This window comes from Neoarius graeffei, chromosome 4, assembly GCF_027579695.1.
Source record: "Neoarius graeffei isolate fNeoGra1 chromosome 4, fNeoGra1.pri, whole genome shotgun sequence".
Lineage (NCBI taxonomy): Eukaryota > Metazoa > Chordata > Actinopteri > Siluriformes > Ariidae > Neoarius > Neoarius graeffei.
Window position 1 is genome coordinate 22,497,543 of NC_083572.1, and position 19,120 is coordinate 22,516,662.

Consider the following 19,120-nt stretch of genomic DNA (forward strand, 5'->3'; position numbering starts at 1 on the left):
GTAATTTGGGTTGGTGTATAATAGTGATCGCACATTCCACCATGAGAGTTGTAGTGTAAGTTTGGAGTTGTGCCCACAGAATTGGAGACCCGCTGGTCACTGGGTACCAGCCAGGTTGTTGATGGGTGAGCCTTTTTTACCCCGCATTTTCTTGGGGCGTCCTCTATTACAGGCAGGCCGGGCATCCCTAAATAGGGCCACCTGGTTATCCAGAAAGGACCTTGCAATACTGCCACCCAAAGTTCCACACTACCATCACTCCTGGACCACACCAATGCAAGTCCTTGCTAACAGCTTCCAGCTCCTCAGGCCTGCTGGCACCACAAGGGGGCTTGTCGCTTTGCAGCTGGGGGTTGCCGGTTAGACCAGCGCAGAGATTTTAAGTGTGAGGACCATTCTACAGGTACGCTTCCCACTCTTTGGGTCACTATCTGATATGTCCAATGGCAGGAATGTTCCAAACGGCTGGTTCAGAGGAGTGACTGCCCCGCAGTGTCCGCCAGCATCTAACACATTCCAGCTAGCCACGTATACGAAGATGTTGTAGGTACCCAGAAGAAAATCCATCACTTGCTGCCATGGTTTCACTATTTAACCCATAGCTGGAAACCGTAACCCTCGTACATGGAGGTTGTTGGATGCTACACCTTGCCCAAGGGTGACTCAGCACAGCAGTGGCAAAGAGGCAGAGACATTCTCCTCAGTGCAATCAGCTCTCCCAAGTAGATGCCCCACTGCCACCGATCTTTCGTTAAGATCATACCTACACAATCACAGTGCGCGCTTATAGGGACTCTCTAAATACACAGACTTGGAGAAGTATGCATGCTGTACCTACTGTCTCACATTACCAAGCCTTACATCTGTGTGTTGCCTTTCTGGTTTTGACCTTTTGTGTATTTGGACTCGACTTCCAAATCTCAAATTCACAGTCAAGTTAACAAGACATTTTTGTTTTCCGTTTCCGGTTGAGAGAACGCTGTGCACGTTTGGCTGCCACTTCTCACTGGAGCTTTTCATTTTTCTTTTTTTTCTTTTTTTTTTCTTTTTTGTGTTTGTGTAGTTTGATGTTTGTTTTTTGTTTGAGTGTTTTCGTCCACCAGTTGTGGTGTAGCACCGGACCCAGTTTTGGCATCAGTTTCCTTCAGGCCTTGGTGCACCGTGGGTGATGCCTGTGCTCCTTGCTATGGACTGCAGTGAACTCATTGCTCTTTTTAACATCAGGGTTGTCCAGCACTCTGTGCAGCAATGCTTTTGTGCTTGGCGCGGTGTTCCGAGCGATGTTGCCCGCCGGCGGCGTGTTGGCTGTGCAGGTTGTTTGGGATATACTGGCACTCTGTGCAGTGGTGCTTCTGTGCTCGCTTTGTGGATCCATGACAAGGTGTTCCAAGCAATGTTGCCCAGCTGCGTCGTGACAGTTGTGCAGGCGGTGTGGGATTTATCTTTGTGCACCTGGTGGGACTGTGGTAGCTACACCACTGGAATTATATCCTGACCCTCTTTTGGTGGACTCCCCCCCCCAAATTGTAAAGCGACTTTGGGTGTGAGAAAGGTGCTAGAAAAATTGAACCGATTATTAGTGTGCTTGCCAAAGGCAAGCACACTATTGTTCTTCTTAAGTTTACTTATTCTGCCTTATTCTGACACGTTTTTTGGATCCACTACTCCTCCTAGGACGTTCGAGATAGAGACACCGTTCCAACTCTGAGACGTCTGGCCCGAAGTGGTGTAGTGTGCTTGTATACAGCTTTTGGATCAATGCGCCTGTTCTCTTGTTCTTGTCAGTTTTTTTCCCATAGAGAATGAATAGGGCTCATGAGTCAAATCGTCCTACTCGGACACGCTCCATCGCAGATGCACCAAACCTCATGTGATACTTCAGGCCAACTCCCCCGACATATACATGCAATCGGTTCTGACTCGTTCCTTTCTTTTTGCTCATCCCTTTTTCCTCCATCGGCTTACATTGATTTTTGGCCCCATTGAAAATGAATGGTGTTTCAGGAGAAAAACTTTCACTCTCCATCAATTTTTTTAACCAAGTGACCAAACTTCAAGAAACTTCACTTGATGCCTCAGGCCAAGTCCCCGCACAGATCCATCCCCTCATCTGAGACCTGCACTCGTCTTTTCCTTGGTTTTCATGCATCTCTTTTTACCTCCATAGGCTTCCATTGATTTTTGGCCCCATTTAAATAAATGGAGTTTTGCTCAGTAACACTTCACCACACATCCACCAAACTTCATATGGCACCTCAGGGCAAATCACCCATCACACGCATGATATCGGTTCTGACCCGCACTCATCTTTGTCTTGCCTTTCATCCATCCATTTTTTCTCCATTTTGCCGCTAATCAATGGAAGCTTGACTGAGTCATTCCTCCCTTCCCCCATAGGTGATGATGCATTTGGCAAGGATCTGCTCATTTGAGACTTTGACAGCAAATCAACTTCAACTCAATGGCCACTTTATTAGGAATACTTACACGCAAACACGATAGCAATTAGCATATAAACATTCACGTGTTACCATGCTAGCTGTTAGCATGTTACCCATTACGATATCATGTCTGCTGTTAGCTCGCGAGTTGTTAGCATATTCACCATTAGCATGTTATAATGAGAGCTGTTAACATGTTAGGATTAGCATGGTAGCATGCAGAATTCGCATGTTTGCTGTTAGCGAGTTCGCCTGAGCATGTTAGCATGCTAACTGTTAGCATGCTAACTGTTAGCATGTTAGCATGTCACCCTCAGCGTGTTAGCATGCTAAGTTAACATACTAGCCATTAGCATGTTAGCCTGTTAACATGATAGCTGTCAACATATTAGCCTTAAAGTGTTAGAATTTTAACAAATAGCATGTTAATCATTAGCATGTTAGAATGGTAGCTGTTAGCATGTTATCTATTAGCATGTTAGTATTCACATGTTAACATGCTAGCTTTTAGCATGTTAGTATCAAAAAAAAAAGTCAAAGTCCTTCCCACGCCTTACAGTACCTGGTATTCCTAGGCAGTCTCCCACTCAAGTACTAACCAGGCCCAACCTGTATGTGGCGCATCGGGCGGCGCCGATCTCCATTTCCATAGCCCTCGGCCTCTCACATAGCTAGGGTTACAGTGGGGGGCTAGTCCTCTGGTAACCACGAGAGTTTAACTCCCCATGCACATCTGTATTGCAGCGTGCCTTGCCAGATAGCGGTAGGTACCATTTTTATGATGGTCTTTGGTATGACCCGACCATGAATAGAACTCGCGATCTCCCGATCGAGAGGCGGACACGCTACCACTCGGCCACTAGTCGGTAGCATGTTAGTATGCTGTTAGCATATTAGTATGCTAACTGTTAGCATGCTAGTTGTTAGCATGTTGGCATTAACATGTTGGCATGCTAGCTCTTAGCATGCTAGCATGATAGCTGTTCTGCTACAGCTCAGCAAGCACACTTTGCATTTTCTCTGCGGAAATGCAGTCTAGTTATTATTAGCTTTCTTCTTTGCCTCCACCATTGTTTGTGCCTCGCGTGACCATTGCCTGCTGCATGACCCTGTCTTTGTCTTACATTTTTGAACTGTTTGCCTGCCTGTTTGTAAATAAACACTCAATCTGCAATTTCATCCATCAATTCACCTGCTGACAAAACACACTGAGCCATGCGCTCCTCTTCCAACCAAACACAAACAATAAACAATCAAGTCCGCAGTCAAGACGTGTTAACATCATAAAACAGAGGCTTAACTAGCCTAGCTTAGGTGTCAATCACTAACAATTATTAAGAATGGTGATCAAAGGAACAATAAAAAGATGAAATGACTGCTGATACTGCTAAACTTGACACCAAGTTAAAGGAGATATGCAGAACCTCATCTCATCTCATCATCTCTAGCCGCTTTATCCTTCTACAGGGTCGCAGGCAAGCTGGAGCCTATCCCAGCTGACTACGGGCGAAAGGCGGGGTACACCCTGGACAAGTCGCCAGGTCATCACAGGGCTGACACATAGACACAGACAACCATTCACACTCACATTCACACCTACGGTCAATTTAGAGTCACCAGTTAACCTAACCTGCATGTCTCTGGACTGTGGGGGAAACCGGAGCACCCGGAGGAAACCCACGCGGACACGGGGAGAACATGCAAACTCCGCACAGAAAGGCCCTCGCCGGCCCCGGGGCTCGAACCCAGGACCTTCTTGCTGTGAGGCGACAGCGCTAACCACTACACCACCGTGCCACCATACGCAGAACCTTTATTTTTAAATACATTTCTGAGTGGATAGTATCTCCATCCTTGACTTTTGTATGCTGCATAATTGGGAATTAAAAAAAATATTTTTGAGAGTTAAAATCGACCGCAAAGTTGGCATTTGAGCTGCCCCGCTGAGCCAGCCAGCCCTGGGTGGGTGACGTCACAGCAGGAACCGGTGCTATAGACCAAAGCCAGACTCGGCAAGCGAGAATGGTTGCAATGGCCTCTTCGTTCGGATTTATTGGAGATTCTTCGGAATCCTCAGATAGTAATACATCTGACTGTGACAGTCCTGAAATTGGAGTGCTACTGCTATACACATAGAACCGTATCAGTTCGAACCATCAGAAAGTGAATCTAATAGGAACACGTCAGCCACGAAGGCCCCCACCTTACGAAATAAAGCCAGAGAACAAAGCCATCGAGAGAAATGGATGGAATTGAACTGACAGTCATGTGACTCATTAAAACAGAATAGGTGTTATAACTTATGCAACATATATGTACATGCATGCATTTTCACTGATAAAACGTAAAAATAAATAAATCAGATGAACTGAGACAATCACGTTCTGAAGCAAATTAAATATTCTTATACCGGTAACTTAAACACAGTACATAATACAAGTTATATGTATTAATCTAAATGCAGGTAAACAACGAGAGTTGTTTTTTGTTATGTAACCAAATGAGAGTCACATCTTACCTATCTGTTCTCGCTTCTTGAAGGCCGAGCTTGTGGCCGACTGTTTTGAAACAATCTGACTTTCAGTTCTTCATTTATTCGCTTCTTCCACGTAAGGGTGAGATATTGCTGCTGAGGCAAGCATATCCAGCAGAGAAATCTGACGACTGGTTCACTCATTCTCCATTTTCTCCATACTGAATACTCCGCCATTACTGCTCAGCTCACACTCCGGGAGAACTGGTGCAACTAAACTTACTTTCCTTTTCTTGTAGTTTTCTTTTCCTTTAATTGTTGGTATTTCACCCTCTTTCAATACAGGCTTATTGCCAATGCTCCTCAACAGACCAGAGGCTTCGTACGAGTCCGCAGTAAAATGTGCAGAGCAAAGGAGAGACCGCTTCGTAGGTGCCCAATCCATGAATTTCTCGCAAAACGCATCCAACTCTTTGCAATTTGAACATTCTTGGACCATGAATCCAATATAAATTCACCTTCCGTCGTGTTGCTGCACCCGCCAACAACACATCTACGTGGCATGGCGAAAAATTAGCTCAAAATGGAGGATCGAAGTTGCAGCTAGCTCTGTGTTTTTGTATAGTGGAAATGGCGATGAGACCAATAGACTTTCTGCAGTGAAGTCACAGATGTCAAGGTCATTCACTCAGACTGCTACCTATATGAATCATTTTAATCATAAAAATTACTATATTAGATCTGTTAATGCTTAAAACTATTCCCATGCCATTCCTGAGGTCTCAAGGCATTTATAAACAAAAAATGAGGCCATGGTTCTGCGTATCTTCTTTAAAGTTGCATTTTTAAACGCCCCCCCCACTCAGCCCGTGGTGTGATGTAAATGACATCAGTGATTTGCAACACATGAATGAACTGAAAGGTGAATATTTAGAAAACAGATACCCCTTTTCCACCAAATCAGTTTCAGAGCTGGTTTGGGGCCAGTGCTGGTGCTGGTTCACAACTCGTTCAACTTGCGAGCCAGCTGAGAACCAGTTTGCTTTTCCATAGCTCGCGGTGCTAGGGGAAGCCACGTCATTACATCACTGTATACGTCAATTACGTCGTTGTATACGTCAGTTACGTCGCTACGTTTGCATAAACCTTGGCGCGAATATCGAAGCAAAAACAACACGCAAGAAGCAGCAGCAGCAGCAACAACAATAATATAATGGATGACTTCGCGTTTGTACAGCTGCTGCTTCTCGTCGCTTAAAAATGGCGATCTTTCGCGGTCTTGTTATTGTTGTTGGTCTTAACAACTCCGCCCGCCCCCCGCTGACGTAAGCGGTTCTTTCTTCTGGCCCAGCAGAGAGTTGGTGCTAGCCTGGAACTGGTTTTTCTGGCCCCAGAGCCAGTTCTTTGTCAGTGGAAACAGAAAACCCGGTTCCAAACTAAGCACTGGCCCCGAACCAGCCCTGGAACTGCTTTGGTGGAAAAGGGGCAATAGAGTTAGTGAGTGGACATATGACAACGAAACACGGGTAACCTCCGTCATTTCCATAACGGACGAAGAAACCATCATCATCTCCGTTCATGTTCCTTTAACTCAATGAACTGCGATTGTGACTCAGAAGGAGGAATTCATGATGAGAAGAATGTGCTTAAAATTTTGCATATAACATGAGTGGTCTGACAAGTGGGTCCATTTCAGTATTACTGGACTTATACACATATGAACACACGCGCGCGCGCACACACACACGTGAATGAATGAACTATTTGGACGTCCCCAAGGAGTTCGTTATAGTGGGGTTGCAGTGTAATATAAATATATACACTATCGTTCAAAAGTTTGGGGTCACTTTGAAATGTCCTTATTTTTGAAAGAAAAGCACTGTTCTTTTAATGACGATCACTTTAAACTAATCAGAAATACACTCTATACATTGCTAATGTGGTAAATGACTATTCTAGCTAAATTCTACTAAATGTCTGGTTTTTGGTGCAATATCTACATAGGTGTATAGAGGCCCATTTCCAGCAACTATCACTCCAGTGTTCTAATGGTACAATGTGTTTGCTCATTGCCTCAGAAGGCTAATGGATGATTTAGAAAACCCTTGTACAATCATGTTAGCACAGCTGAAAACAGTTTAGCTCTTTAGAGAAGCTATAAAACTGACCTTCCTTTGAGCAGATTGTGTTTCTGGAGCATCACATTTGTGGGGTCGATTAAATGCTCAAAATGGCCAGAAAAAGTGGTAAATAAAAGTGTGACTTTTCATGGAAAACACAAAATTGTCTGGGTGACCCCAAACTTTTGAACGGTAGTGTATTATGTGGACACGAGGGTTTTACTGGGAAATACGCCACTCGTATTTTTCATACGAGCTACATCTGGAACATGGAGAATAAATCTCTATATGTTACTCACAAGGAAATCAATGAATTGTTTTGATAAATTTGGGTACTTTTTTTGTGAATGTGTCTATATAATAAAAAGAAAATCACATGTTGGCTTGAAGATATGAAGTTTATCTTCTCATATTGAAAAACTCGCATTTTTCATACAAAACACATCGCGGATCCGAGTGACATATTTTCCGATATTTCACTCCAATGACATCACACCCAGTGTTTTCCCGCTGACTCGATGTACATTGTCAAAATGGCAAACCGGTTGAAAATTTATTCTTTTAATTAACTTGCTTTTTTTTGTGTGTGGATGTGTCCATATAATATAAAGAGCATTACATGGTGACATAAAGATATGAAGTTTATCTTCTTGTGTTGAAAATATTTGTGAATATATTCACCACTCGAAGATAAACTTCATATCTTCACGCCACCATGTAATATCCTCTATACACATAGATTCTTACACTGAAATTGCACACATTGGCATCTCTCTGTAATATCTTATGACAGCCTGCACCCTTTGCCAGGGTGTCAAACATAGATCTGACTTCTACCTAGATCTCAATCTAGAAGCATGACTACCAACTAACATGCACTCTGTGCATGTAGGTTTAATCTGGGAAGTTGGAAGTACTGTCGTTTTATACTTAGTTTAATTTGCATTAAGACAGAAGTATGCCAAGATCTAGTATATTTCCACACAGACTAATTATTAAAATATTTATACAACCCCGATTCCAAAAAAGTTGGGACAAAGTACAAATTGTAAATAAAAACTGAATGCAATAATTTACAAATCTCAAAAACTGATATTGTATTCACAATAGAACATAGACAACATATCAAATGTCGAAAGTGAGACATTTTGAAATTTCATGCCAAATATTGGCTCATTTGAAATTTCATGACAGCAACACATCTCAAAAAAGTTGGGACAGGGGCAATAAGAGGCTGGAAAAGTTAAAGGTACAAAAAAGGAACAGCTGGAGGACCAAATTGCAACTCGTTAGGTCAATTGGCAATAGGTCATTAACATGACTGGGTATAAAAAGAGCATCTTGGAACGGCAGCGGCTCTCAGAAGTAAAGATGGGAAGAGGATCACCAATCCCTCTAATTCTGCGCCGACAAATAGTGGAGCAATATCAGAAAGGAGTTCGACAGTGTAAAATTGCAAAGAGTTTGAACATATCATCATCTACAGTGCATAATATCATCAAAAGATTCAGAGAATCTGGAAGAATCTCTGTGCGTAAGGGTCAAGGCCGGAAAACCATACTGGGTGCCCGTGATCTTCGGGCCCTTAGACGGCACTGCATCACATATAGGCATGCTTCTGTATTGGAAATCACAAAATGGGCTCAGGAATATTTCCAGAGAACATTATCTGTGAACACAATTCACCGTGCCATCCGCCGTTGCCAGCTAAAACTCTACAGTTCAAAGAAGAAGCCGTATCTAAACACGATCCAGAAGCGCAGATGTCTTCTCTGGGCCAAGGCTCATTTAAAATGGACTGTGGCAAAGTGGAAAACTGTTCTGTGGTCAGACAAATCAAAATTTGAAGTTCTTTATGGAAATCAGGGACGCCGTGTCATTCGGACTAAAGAGGAGAAGGACGACCCAAGTTGTTATCAGCGCTCAGTTCAGAAGCCTGCATCTCTGATGGGATGGGGTTGCATGAGTGCGTGTGGCATGGGCAGCTTACACATCTGGAAAGACACCATCAATGCTGAAAGGTATATCCAGGTTCTAGAGCAACATATGCTCCCATCCAGACAACTTCTCTTTCAGGGAAGACCTTGCATTTTCCAACATGACAATGCCAAACCACATACTGCATCAATTACAGCATCATGGCTGCGTAGAAGAAGGGTCCGGGTACTGAACTGGCCAGCCTGCAGTCCACATCTTTCACCCATAGAAAACATTTGGCGCATCATAAAACGGAAGATACGACAAAAAAGACCTAAGACAGTTGAGCAACTAGAATTCTACATTAGACAAGAATGGGTTAACATTCCTATCCCTAAACTTGAGCAACTTGTCTCCTCAGTCCCCAGACGTTTACAGACTGTTGTAAAGAGAAAAGGGGATGTCTCACAGTGGGAAACATGGCCTTGTCCCAACTTTTTTGAGATGTGTTGTTGTCATGAAATTTAAAATCACCTAATGCCGCTTTTCCACTACAAACACGGCTGAGTCGGGCTGAGCCGTGCCGTGCCGTGTCGGGCTGAGCGGGGCTGTTGGAGTTGCATTTCGACTACAATCGCGCTGAACCGTGCTGGCTGGAAGTGGGTGGACACATTGGGTGGAGTTAGCGAAAGTGGGTGGACGTCACGTGATGTCGTTAAGCAGCGCAAACAGTGACATCAGTGAGCTTTTAAGCGGTAGTCTCACGACCCGGATAGTAAACAATAAACATGGAGGACATGGAGTCGTTAGTGTTGCTGGTCTTGGTGCTGTGGCTTGTTGTCACCGACAACGCGGACAGATACTGGCAAGAGCGTATAGATGAGGCGAGGCGCATAAGGCTTCAGAAATTCTCGTAATTCGTAATTATTCTCCTTCCGGGTTTGCGGTGTTTACAGATCCCAGCGCGCTCGCGGGGCGTGTGTGGGCATGTGAGGACACTCCTCCTCACCAATCAGTGCACAGGGGAGTGTCTGCTCACGCCCCCAACCTCACTCGGCACGGCTTGGCTCGCTTCAGCCCCACTCCAAAACGGTGCGAGTTTTAGGGGCTAAGCAGGGCTGAAACGAGCTGAGTCGTGCTGGTTTTTGGTAGTCGAAACGCGAGCCGTGTCGGGCTGAAGTGAGCTGAAGCGAGCTGAAGTGAGCTGAAAAAGGGTAGTGGAAAAGGGCCATAATTTTTCTCTTTAAATGATACATTTTCTCAGTTTAAACATTTGATATGTCATCTATGTTCTATTCTGAATAAAATATGGAATTTTGAAACTTCCACATCATTGCATTCCATTTTTATTTACAATTTGTACTTTGTCCCAACTTTTTTGGAATCGGGGTTGTATTTAACTTACCTCGTCCTCCATAGTTGATGGTATCTGTGCAAAGTTCATAGATAGCTTTGCTTGGCTGATTGATCTTTTTAACAAAAATTCTCCCAGTTTGGGTCGTATAACTTTCTTGCCCTAGTCATCTGGAAATTTATCGCCATTTCTTCTTCTCACCACAACCACCTAAATTAATTTTTTACGGAACCCACCATTACCTATTATTAGAGATATTGAATTTTAATGGGTTTAATCCAGTCTTTGTCAGTCTATAATTACCATCAAACTTGGTGTAATGTGTTCTGTCTATGGAAATTTCAGGAAGAAAAAAACCCAGCATGGCTACAATAACTAGCCAAAATATTATTGAACAATTTGACATAATTAGCCACTTTCAATAGTTGGATTATGTGTTGAGAAGGTCTGTGGAGTTGAGTTCACACTCCCTGGTGCAGGGAAATTATTCCTGGTGCAGATATGCAGCATCCATCATGCTTGTGCAGTACATTAGCTCAGTGACTGCATGTCAGTTTAAGCAGTATATAAATAGCACCGAGTTCACGGACACGTCCTGAATGTAGTCAACACACATCATTTCAGCTGTGTGTGTGCATGGCATTTAAATATACAATTAGTGCATGATTAACAGCTACTCCATAACAAGTCACCTTGATCGTTGTGCCTTTCTGATTCATGGTCTTACTGCAATAAGCAGTGTGATACAGAGCTGACTATCCATCACAGACTTTATACATACCAAAATATGACATTCAGGCTAATAGTGGCGCCCCACACTTAAGAGAATATGGTAATGCATCACCTCATTTTTGATGGCTTTTGTGACCGTACGACGTCCATACATACAAACAACCTATGTGTACCATCACAGGTAACCTGATTGTAAGTGCAAGGCAACATATCTCTAACACTTGCCAACGAAGTTTGTATCTTTATTTACATAAGATAGATGGATTTTTTTTTACCCAGCACTTACTTTTAAAGGATATACGCAGAACCTTTATTTTTAAATAAATTTCTGAGTGGACAGTATCTCCATCCTTGACTGTTCTATGCTGTATAAATGGGAAAAAATATATATATTTTTTGAGCCTTAAAATCAACCGCATAGTTGGCATTCGAGCTGCCCCGCTGAGCCAGCCAGCCCTGAGTGCGTGACGTCACGGTGGGAACCGGTTTTAAGGCCGAGGCCTTTGACAGCTATAGACCAGAGTCATATCAATAAAAATTTATGGTGAAAGTAAGAAATACCGTTACCGACTTGCTCAACTAAGACTGATTTGACTTCACTGATCGTGGGTTGACTCTCATTAAAACAGGATAGGTGTTATAACTTATGCAACACACATGTACATGCATGCATTTTCACTGATAAAACGTAAAAGGCTAATTAAATAACTCCGGTGAACTGAGACAATCACATTCTGAAGCAAATTAAATAATCTTATACTGGTAACTTAACTACACGATACAAGTTACATGTATTAATCTAAATGCAGGTAAACAAGGTCTTTTGTTGTTTTGTATCCAAATGAGAGTCGAAGCTTACCCGTCTGTGTTCTCACTTCTTGAAGGCCGACCTTGTGGCCGATTGTTCTGAAACAATCCGACTTTCAGTTGTTCGTTCAATTCTCTGTTCATTCGCTTCTTCCACGCAAGGGCGAGATTGCAGCAATATCCAGCAGAGAAATCAGACGGTTGCTCCACTCATTCTCCATTTTCTCCATTTTCTCCATACCGAGTACTCCGCCATTACTGCTCGGCTCAGGCAATTACTAAAACCCAGGATGGGAAATCACCGGTTTTAGCAACAACCGCAGGGAGGTCACTGCCCGAGCGATATGTCATATTCCGTTCCATCCCGGGTTTTACCAACAACCCTTGGCTCACACTCCGGGAGAACTGGTGCAACTGAACTTACTTTACTTTTTTAAAAATAAAATAAATAAATAAAATACCTTCCTTTTCCTGTAGTTTTATTTAATTGTTGGTACTGCACCCCCTTTCAATACGGGCTTATAGCCAATGCACCTCAACAGATCAGAGGTCTCTTGCGAGTCTTCAGTAAAATGTGCAGAGCAGAGGAGAGACCACTTCATAGGCACCCAATGTGCCCGTGAACTTCTCACAAAACGCATCCAAATCTTTGCAGTTTGAACATTCTCGGGCCATGAATGCAACGTAAATCCACCTTCTGTTGTGTTCCTGCACCGGCCAGCAACACATCTATGTGAGGTGGTACACATCTATGAAAGGTGGTAAATTAGCTCAAAATGGAAGATTGGAGTTGCAGTCAGCTCTGTGTTTTAGGATAGCAGAAATGGCGATTAGACCGATAGACTTCCTGCTGTGACATTATGGATGTCAAGGTCATTCACTCAGACTACTACCTATATGAATCATTTTAATCATAAAAATTACTATATTAGATTTGTTAACACTTAAAACTTTTCCTGTGCCATTCTTGAGGTCTCATGGCATTTATAAACGAAAGTGAGGCCATGGTTCTGCGTATCTCCTTTAATTTATTTTCAAAAAAATAATGTGGGATTGGGGGCGGCACGGTGGTGTAGTGGTTAGCGCTGTCACCTCACAGCAAGAAGGTCCTGGGTTCGAGCCCCGGGGCCGGCGAGGGCCTTTCTGTGTGGAGTTTGCATGTTCTCCCCGTGTCCGCGTGGGTTTCCTCCGGGTGCTCCGGTTTCCCCCACAGTCCAAAGACATGCAGGTTAGGTTAACTGGTGACTCTAAATTGACCGTAGGTGTGAATGTGAGTGTGAATGGTTGTCTGTGTCTATGTGTCAGCCCTGTGATGACCTGGCGACTTGTCCAGGGTGTACCCCGCCTTTCGCCCATAGTCAGCTGGGATAGGCTCCAGCTTGCCTGCGACCCTGTAGAAGGATAAAGCGGCTAGAGATAATGAGATGAGATGAGATAATGTGGGATTATTTACCAACACATTTAACGGAAAATATTGATTTAAATAGATTATTTTTTTCATAACAGGCAATGTATATTTGCATTGTATGCTTTGTTTTTTACCTGAATTATTTTGTACTCTGCTCACTCATGTAAACAACTATTGTATCATTCAATAGCAATTGCATCTTTCTTTACTTTTAGATAATCTCATCTATATCGATATCATTTAGCTCTTATGTCCAATAATATTCAATCACAATTAGATAATAATGATGTAAAGTGAAAGTGCTCGTTCACTGCTTTCCATCAGGCACCCAGCAGAGTCACACCATAATGAATGTTATGGTGTTGTTTCTGGTGCATGGCATGCAGTGTCAAGGAAAGGAATAAATATGTATTCGTAACTGCGATGTGTATCTCATTATTGGCATCACTGTCACAAGCCAATGCAGCAGTTTACTGACATGAAATACACTACACAATTCGATGGTTCATATGCTAGTGCCCTTGCAAATATTTTGTTCATACCCTCATCAGGAACTGTGCTTTTAGGCAGTGCCTAAATATATATTACTAATATCTAAAAGTCAAGGGCAAAACTATTTTGTGAGCACAGAATACAAATCATAGTTTTAACACAGACTCCCAGTGAAAATAACTGAGGAAAAACAGATTTTGCAGAAAAACAGTGGCTTACCGTCCTGAAAGACGCGCTCCACATTAAGGCCGTAGGTGGCACAGGTTTCATAATATGTGCATCTCTTCAGGTCGTTGGAAAGCTTGCGCGCTCGAGCATCATCAATGACACGAGGGTTAGCTGCACTTATAGCATCTAAACACAGGAAATTAACAGTGTTTAAAGGTTTTGCCAGCAGAAAAACACGGCTGAAATTCTGTTTTTTTTTTTTTGTTGTTTTTAAATTTGATGGTTTGTGTGTGGCCCCTTCTAGTGTCCAAGTGTTTTCATTCATAAAAATATTTCAAATTAGGCTTTCTATTTAAAAAAAAAATGAGATGAGAAAATATGTACAATGCTTCCTGTTAAATAAAAATGCAGAGCGCTTTAGAAGAAAACAACTCATTACTCATGGACTTATGAACAAATGATCATTCCATAGAAAATATAAATGCACCTATTTATTTTAAAAAATAATCCAACCATTTTCAGCATTCATACTGTAACTAAAAGTGTAATGTGTATAAGCTGCAGGATGGTCAGCTAGTGCAGTACTGTTACTCAGCCAGTAGAGGGGGATACAGTATTGGCAAACGCCAGCACAATAACTGCAAAGCTGAGTTTTCAGGTCAAGTCATCTTTCTGTTTGAGTTGATAATGTTCTGAAATAACTTTACTAATTTGCAGACATTTTCTATCAGCAAAGAGAGATTTTCCACCTAACTGTGACTGAAGATTTCTGCTCATGATTAAATCACACCGTATAAAATATTTCTGATAAAACTGTAAAGTAGTAATGTTTGTGACAAAGGGTCATGATACCATGAAAGCCATTTTTAGTTTCAGGTTTAATCAGTGTGCACCTGTGTAATGCTGTAATGAATCAAGATGAACTGCTTTTCTTGACAAGATGATTTTTTTTTTTAATTCTCCACTCACCCTGAGTTCCCACTAGCACCAGGGGCACGTCAGCAGTGTTGCGGTAGTTTGCCATGCGGCTGTAGTAGTGATACACAGTCTGAAAGCTGATCTCATCCTCTAGACTAAAGACAAATATCACTGCATCCACCCACAAGGCAAACTAAGAGACAAACAGAGAGCAAGAAAAAAAGAAAGTTAATACACTTCAGTGTTCTGGTTTAATTAATGTGTTGGACAATGTTGAAGGTCTATTTTTTTTTTCGGATCTGCTCCAGCAACTCCTCTAAACCGCCAGTCGAGGGACTGGAGACAAGTCAGTGTGTTTCAGGCTCAGGGAGTTGTTAGAACATCTTGCAGGGTTAAGGTTAAGAGTTAGGCTTATAAGAGTTGTTTCAGGTTCAGCTACACCTACTAGACTTTTGGTTCTGTGAGTGCTCTCAAAACATCCCTAATAAATAGTTAACTGGTACTAACTGTGTACTTGTTGAATGTTAGCCATGTCAAACAATTTGACAGGTTGTATTTCTCATAAACAAACAAACACAAACAAAATTTGCCAAACACTCAAAACCTTGTCCAGGTACTGTGACAGAAAGCAGCGAAGCTGCATCTTTCAAGCAGGAAATTTGAGTCAACAGCTTAAAATGCTAGTCTTATGAAAATGACATCACCCCTGGAAATTATACCTTATAAAACTAGACATGTTGAATAGTTTACTGTCTAAGATGTATTTTAATACAAGACCGGGAACATGTTCTATTTAGCCAGTAAAGTTTGGCTCTTTGAGTCAGCCATAACACAAATGTGTTCCTGACAAGTTATTGTTAATTCAAAGGAAGTGATGCCATATGCACCACGCTTGAAAGTTTGCGGCATTTCTGGCTTTGTCTGCTTTGCAAAGTGTAGCACGTTTTTAATGATTTTTTTTTAAATTCCAAAACAAAATTAAAACCAAAGCATGCCTCCCAAGAGGTGTGTTGTTCAAGGCTGTTCAAGTGTACAGTGGTGCTTGAAAGTTTGTGAACCCTTTAGAATTTTCTACATTTCTGCATAAATATGACCTAAAACATCATCAGATTTTCACACAAGTCCTAAAAGTAGATAAAGAGAGCCCAGTTAAACAAATGAGACAAAAATATTATACATGGTCATTTATTGATTGAGGAAAATGATCCAATATTACATATCTGTGAGTGGCAAAAGTATGTGAACCTCTAGGATTAGCAGTTAATTTGAAGGTGAAATTAGAATCAGGTGTTTTCAATGAATAGGATGACAATCAGGTGTGAGTGGGCACCCTGTTTTATTTAAAGAACAGGGATCTATCAAAGTCTGATCTTCACAACACATGTTTGTGGAAGTGCACTGCAAAAAATGATATCTTAGCAAGTGAAAATATCTTGAAAATAGTTGAAACGATCTAGGCATTTCCTATTAGAAGAATACAAGACTCCAATTCTGAGATTATTAAATCTAGGTTCTAGATTGCAACCAACTCTAAGATGTCTTATCAAGTAAAAATATCTGTCCGTGCAGCAAGATAATTTCACTCGTATTAAATAATTTTCTCCTCAAATTCAGTTTTCAATTTTTTGCAGTGTATATCATGGCACGAACAAAGGAGATTTCTGAGGACCTCAGAAAAAGCGTTGTTGATGCTCATCAGGCTGGAAAAGGTGATAAAACCATCTCTAAAGAGTTTGGACTTCACCAATCCACAGTCAGACAGATTGTGTACAAATGGAGGAAATTTAAGACCATTGTTACCCTCCCCAGGAGTGGTCGACCAACAAAGTTCGCTCCAAGAGCAAGGCTTGTAATAGTCAGCAAGGTCACAAAGGACCCCAGTTCGTGCCATGATACACACTTCTAAGGGTACATCCACACGACAATGGCAACGAGATTTTTTTTTTAGCGGGTAAAAAAAAAATATCGCGTCCACATGGGCAACGGATCAGTAAAATATCAGGTCCATATGGCAACGCAACGCTTGCTGAAAACGATGCAATACACATGCCACACCTCTACGTGCGCTGTAAGACGGTCCCATCGGAGACACCAGAACAATAGAAGAAGAAGTAGGACGCATGCGCATGTAACGGGTTTATTTTTTTCCACTTGCCATTGTGTGTAGTGGTGGGGAAATTCTGCGCTGGCCCTTTAAGAGCACAGGTAGTTATGGGAACGAGGCGCTGGCCTCTTTCAGTTCATTTTGGAAATGTAAGCGCCAATGCCACTGGATGTTTGCAGCCCGTTCTCAGCAGTGTATTTGTGTCTCATTTCTTCAGAATAAAAAGACTGGTGAACAACACAACGTCTGTTACACGCATAAACCCCTTCTTCTATCCGGCGTGAAGCACTCACAGGAACAAACACACAACAAGAAGAAGATGGCTGCGACTACGCGAGGAAATCGTGCCTTCTGTGTGTACAAATTAGTTTTATTAGTGTGCATAGTTTTATATAACTTAATTTTCTTATTGTGTGTGAACATTTTGAAAAGCATTTTTATATAATTTATATAACTTTTTATATTGTGTGTGAACATTTAGAAAAGCAGTCTTATCCAATAAAAAAAAATTCAAGAAATGGTTCAGTTACTTGTTTATTTAAAAGAAAAGCTGTATACAAAAGTGAATGCAATGCAGTGGTTCATACAAAACAGTCTGTCAAAGGTCTTCTGACCCTTTTCCCCTCTGCCTCCATTATAGTCAGGTAACTGCTGCTTTGTGTGGAAGGCTGTACTTTCTGTTCATTAAAGCAGGTGTAAAGCAGGTGTAAATTGTCTGTCTGGCAGGTAAGTCAGGTTAATGTGTAAACAATTTCAATTTCTGTTGTTACGAATGATGCGTGCGAGTGCGCTGCTTGTTCTAGTCATGTGGTTGTGACATCATCGTAAACAAATCCATTTTACTCATCCAGACGACTTCGCAACGGCGCCGTTGCCAGATTTTTTCACTCTGGAACCCGTTCTCAAAAGATTTCGTTTTGGGGAACCCAAAACGCCAGTGCCATGTGGACGCCAGGCTGAAACGATAAACAATTTTATCAGATTCACCTGAATCCGTTGCCGTGTGGACAGGGCCTAAGCAACTTAAGGCCTCTCTCACATTGGATAATGTTAATGTTCACGAGTCCACCATCAGGAGAACAATGAACAACAATGGTGTGCATGGCAGGGTTGCAAGGAGAAAGCCACTGCTCTCCAAAAAGAACATTGCTGCTTGTCTGCAGTTTGCTAAAGATCACATGGATAATGCCTCGGTCACAACCGGCCATACGTGCTCCTACGGCCGGTCTACGTGCAAAAAACGCAAGAAATGCATGGAGGGCGCGTGTGTGACGTGCTGATTTTCGAGCCGTAGACCGGCCGCAGAGGTTCTTTGTCATGTCAAACAAACTCTACGGGCGTTTACGTTTTTTTTCAGGTTGCAAGACAAACTTACGGCCAACGCGCATCTTTCTCCACGAACAAAAAAAACACAGCGATTTGGGAAACGCCAAAAATCGCACGGATAAAAAAAAAATCGTACATCCGGTTGTGACCTAGGCTTAAGCCAGAAGGCTATTGGAAAAATGTTTTGTAGACGGATGAGACCAAAACAGAACTTTTTGGTTTAAATGAGAAGCGTTATGTTTGGAGAGAGGAAAATACTGCATTCCAGCATAAGAACCTTATCCCATCTGTGAAACATGGTGGTGGTAGTATCATGGTTTGGGCCTGTTTTGCTGCATCTGGGCCAGGATGCCTTGCCATCATTGATGGAACAATGAATTCTGAATTACACCAGTGAATTCTAAAGGAAAATTTCAGGACATCTGTCCATGAACTGAATCTCAAGAGAAGGTGGGTCATGCAGCAAGACAATGACCCTAAGCACGCAAGTCGTTCTACCAAAGAATGGTTAAAGAAGAAAAAGTTAATGTTTTGGAATGGCCAAGTCAAAGTCCTGACCTTAATCCAATCGAAATGCTGTGGAAGGACCTGAAGCGAGCAGTTCATGTGAGGAAACCCACCAACATCCCAGAGTTGAAGCTGTTCTGTATGAAGGAATGGGCTAAAATTCCTCCACGCAGGACTGATCAACAGTTACTGGAAACATTTAGCTGCAGTTATTGCGCTGCACAAGGGAGTCACACCAGATACTGAAAGCAAAGGTTCACATACTTTTGCCAGTCACAGATATATAATATCGGATCATTTTCCTCAATAAAGAAATGGCCAAGTATCATATTTTTGTCTCATTTGTTTAACTG

The 19,120-nt window shown here is 42.1% G+C and overlaps 1 protein-coding gene across 7 annotated transcripts in view; it reads right to left on the reverse strand.

Moving 5' to 3' along the window:
• agap1 (ArfGAP with GTPase domain, ankyrin repeat and PH domain 1) overlaps nt 1-19,120 on the reverse strand; it is a 322,009-nt gene that overhangs the window by 115,036 nt on the left and 187,853 nt on the right. For all 7 annotated transcript variants that reach the window (XM_060919024.1, XM_060919026.1, XM_060919028.1 and 4 more), the window contains 2 exons: nt 14,882-15,023; nt 13,964-14,098 (listed from right to left, as the gene is read on the reverse strand). In XM_060919024.1, the coding sequence (XP_060775007.1) occupies nt 13,964-14,098; nt 14,882-15,023 (277 nt within the window). The remainder of the gene's footprint in view (nt 1-13,963; nt 14,099-14,881; nt 15,024-19,120) is intronic.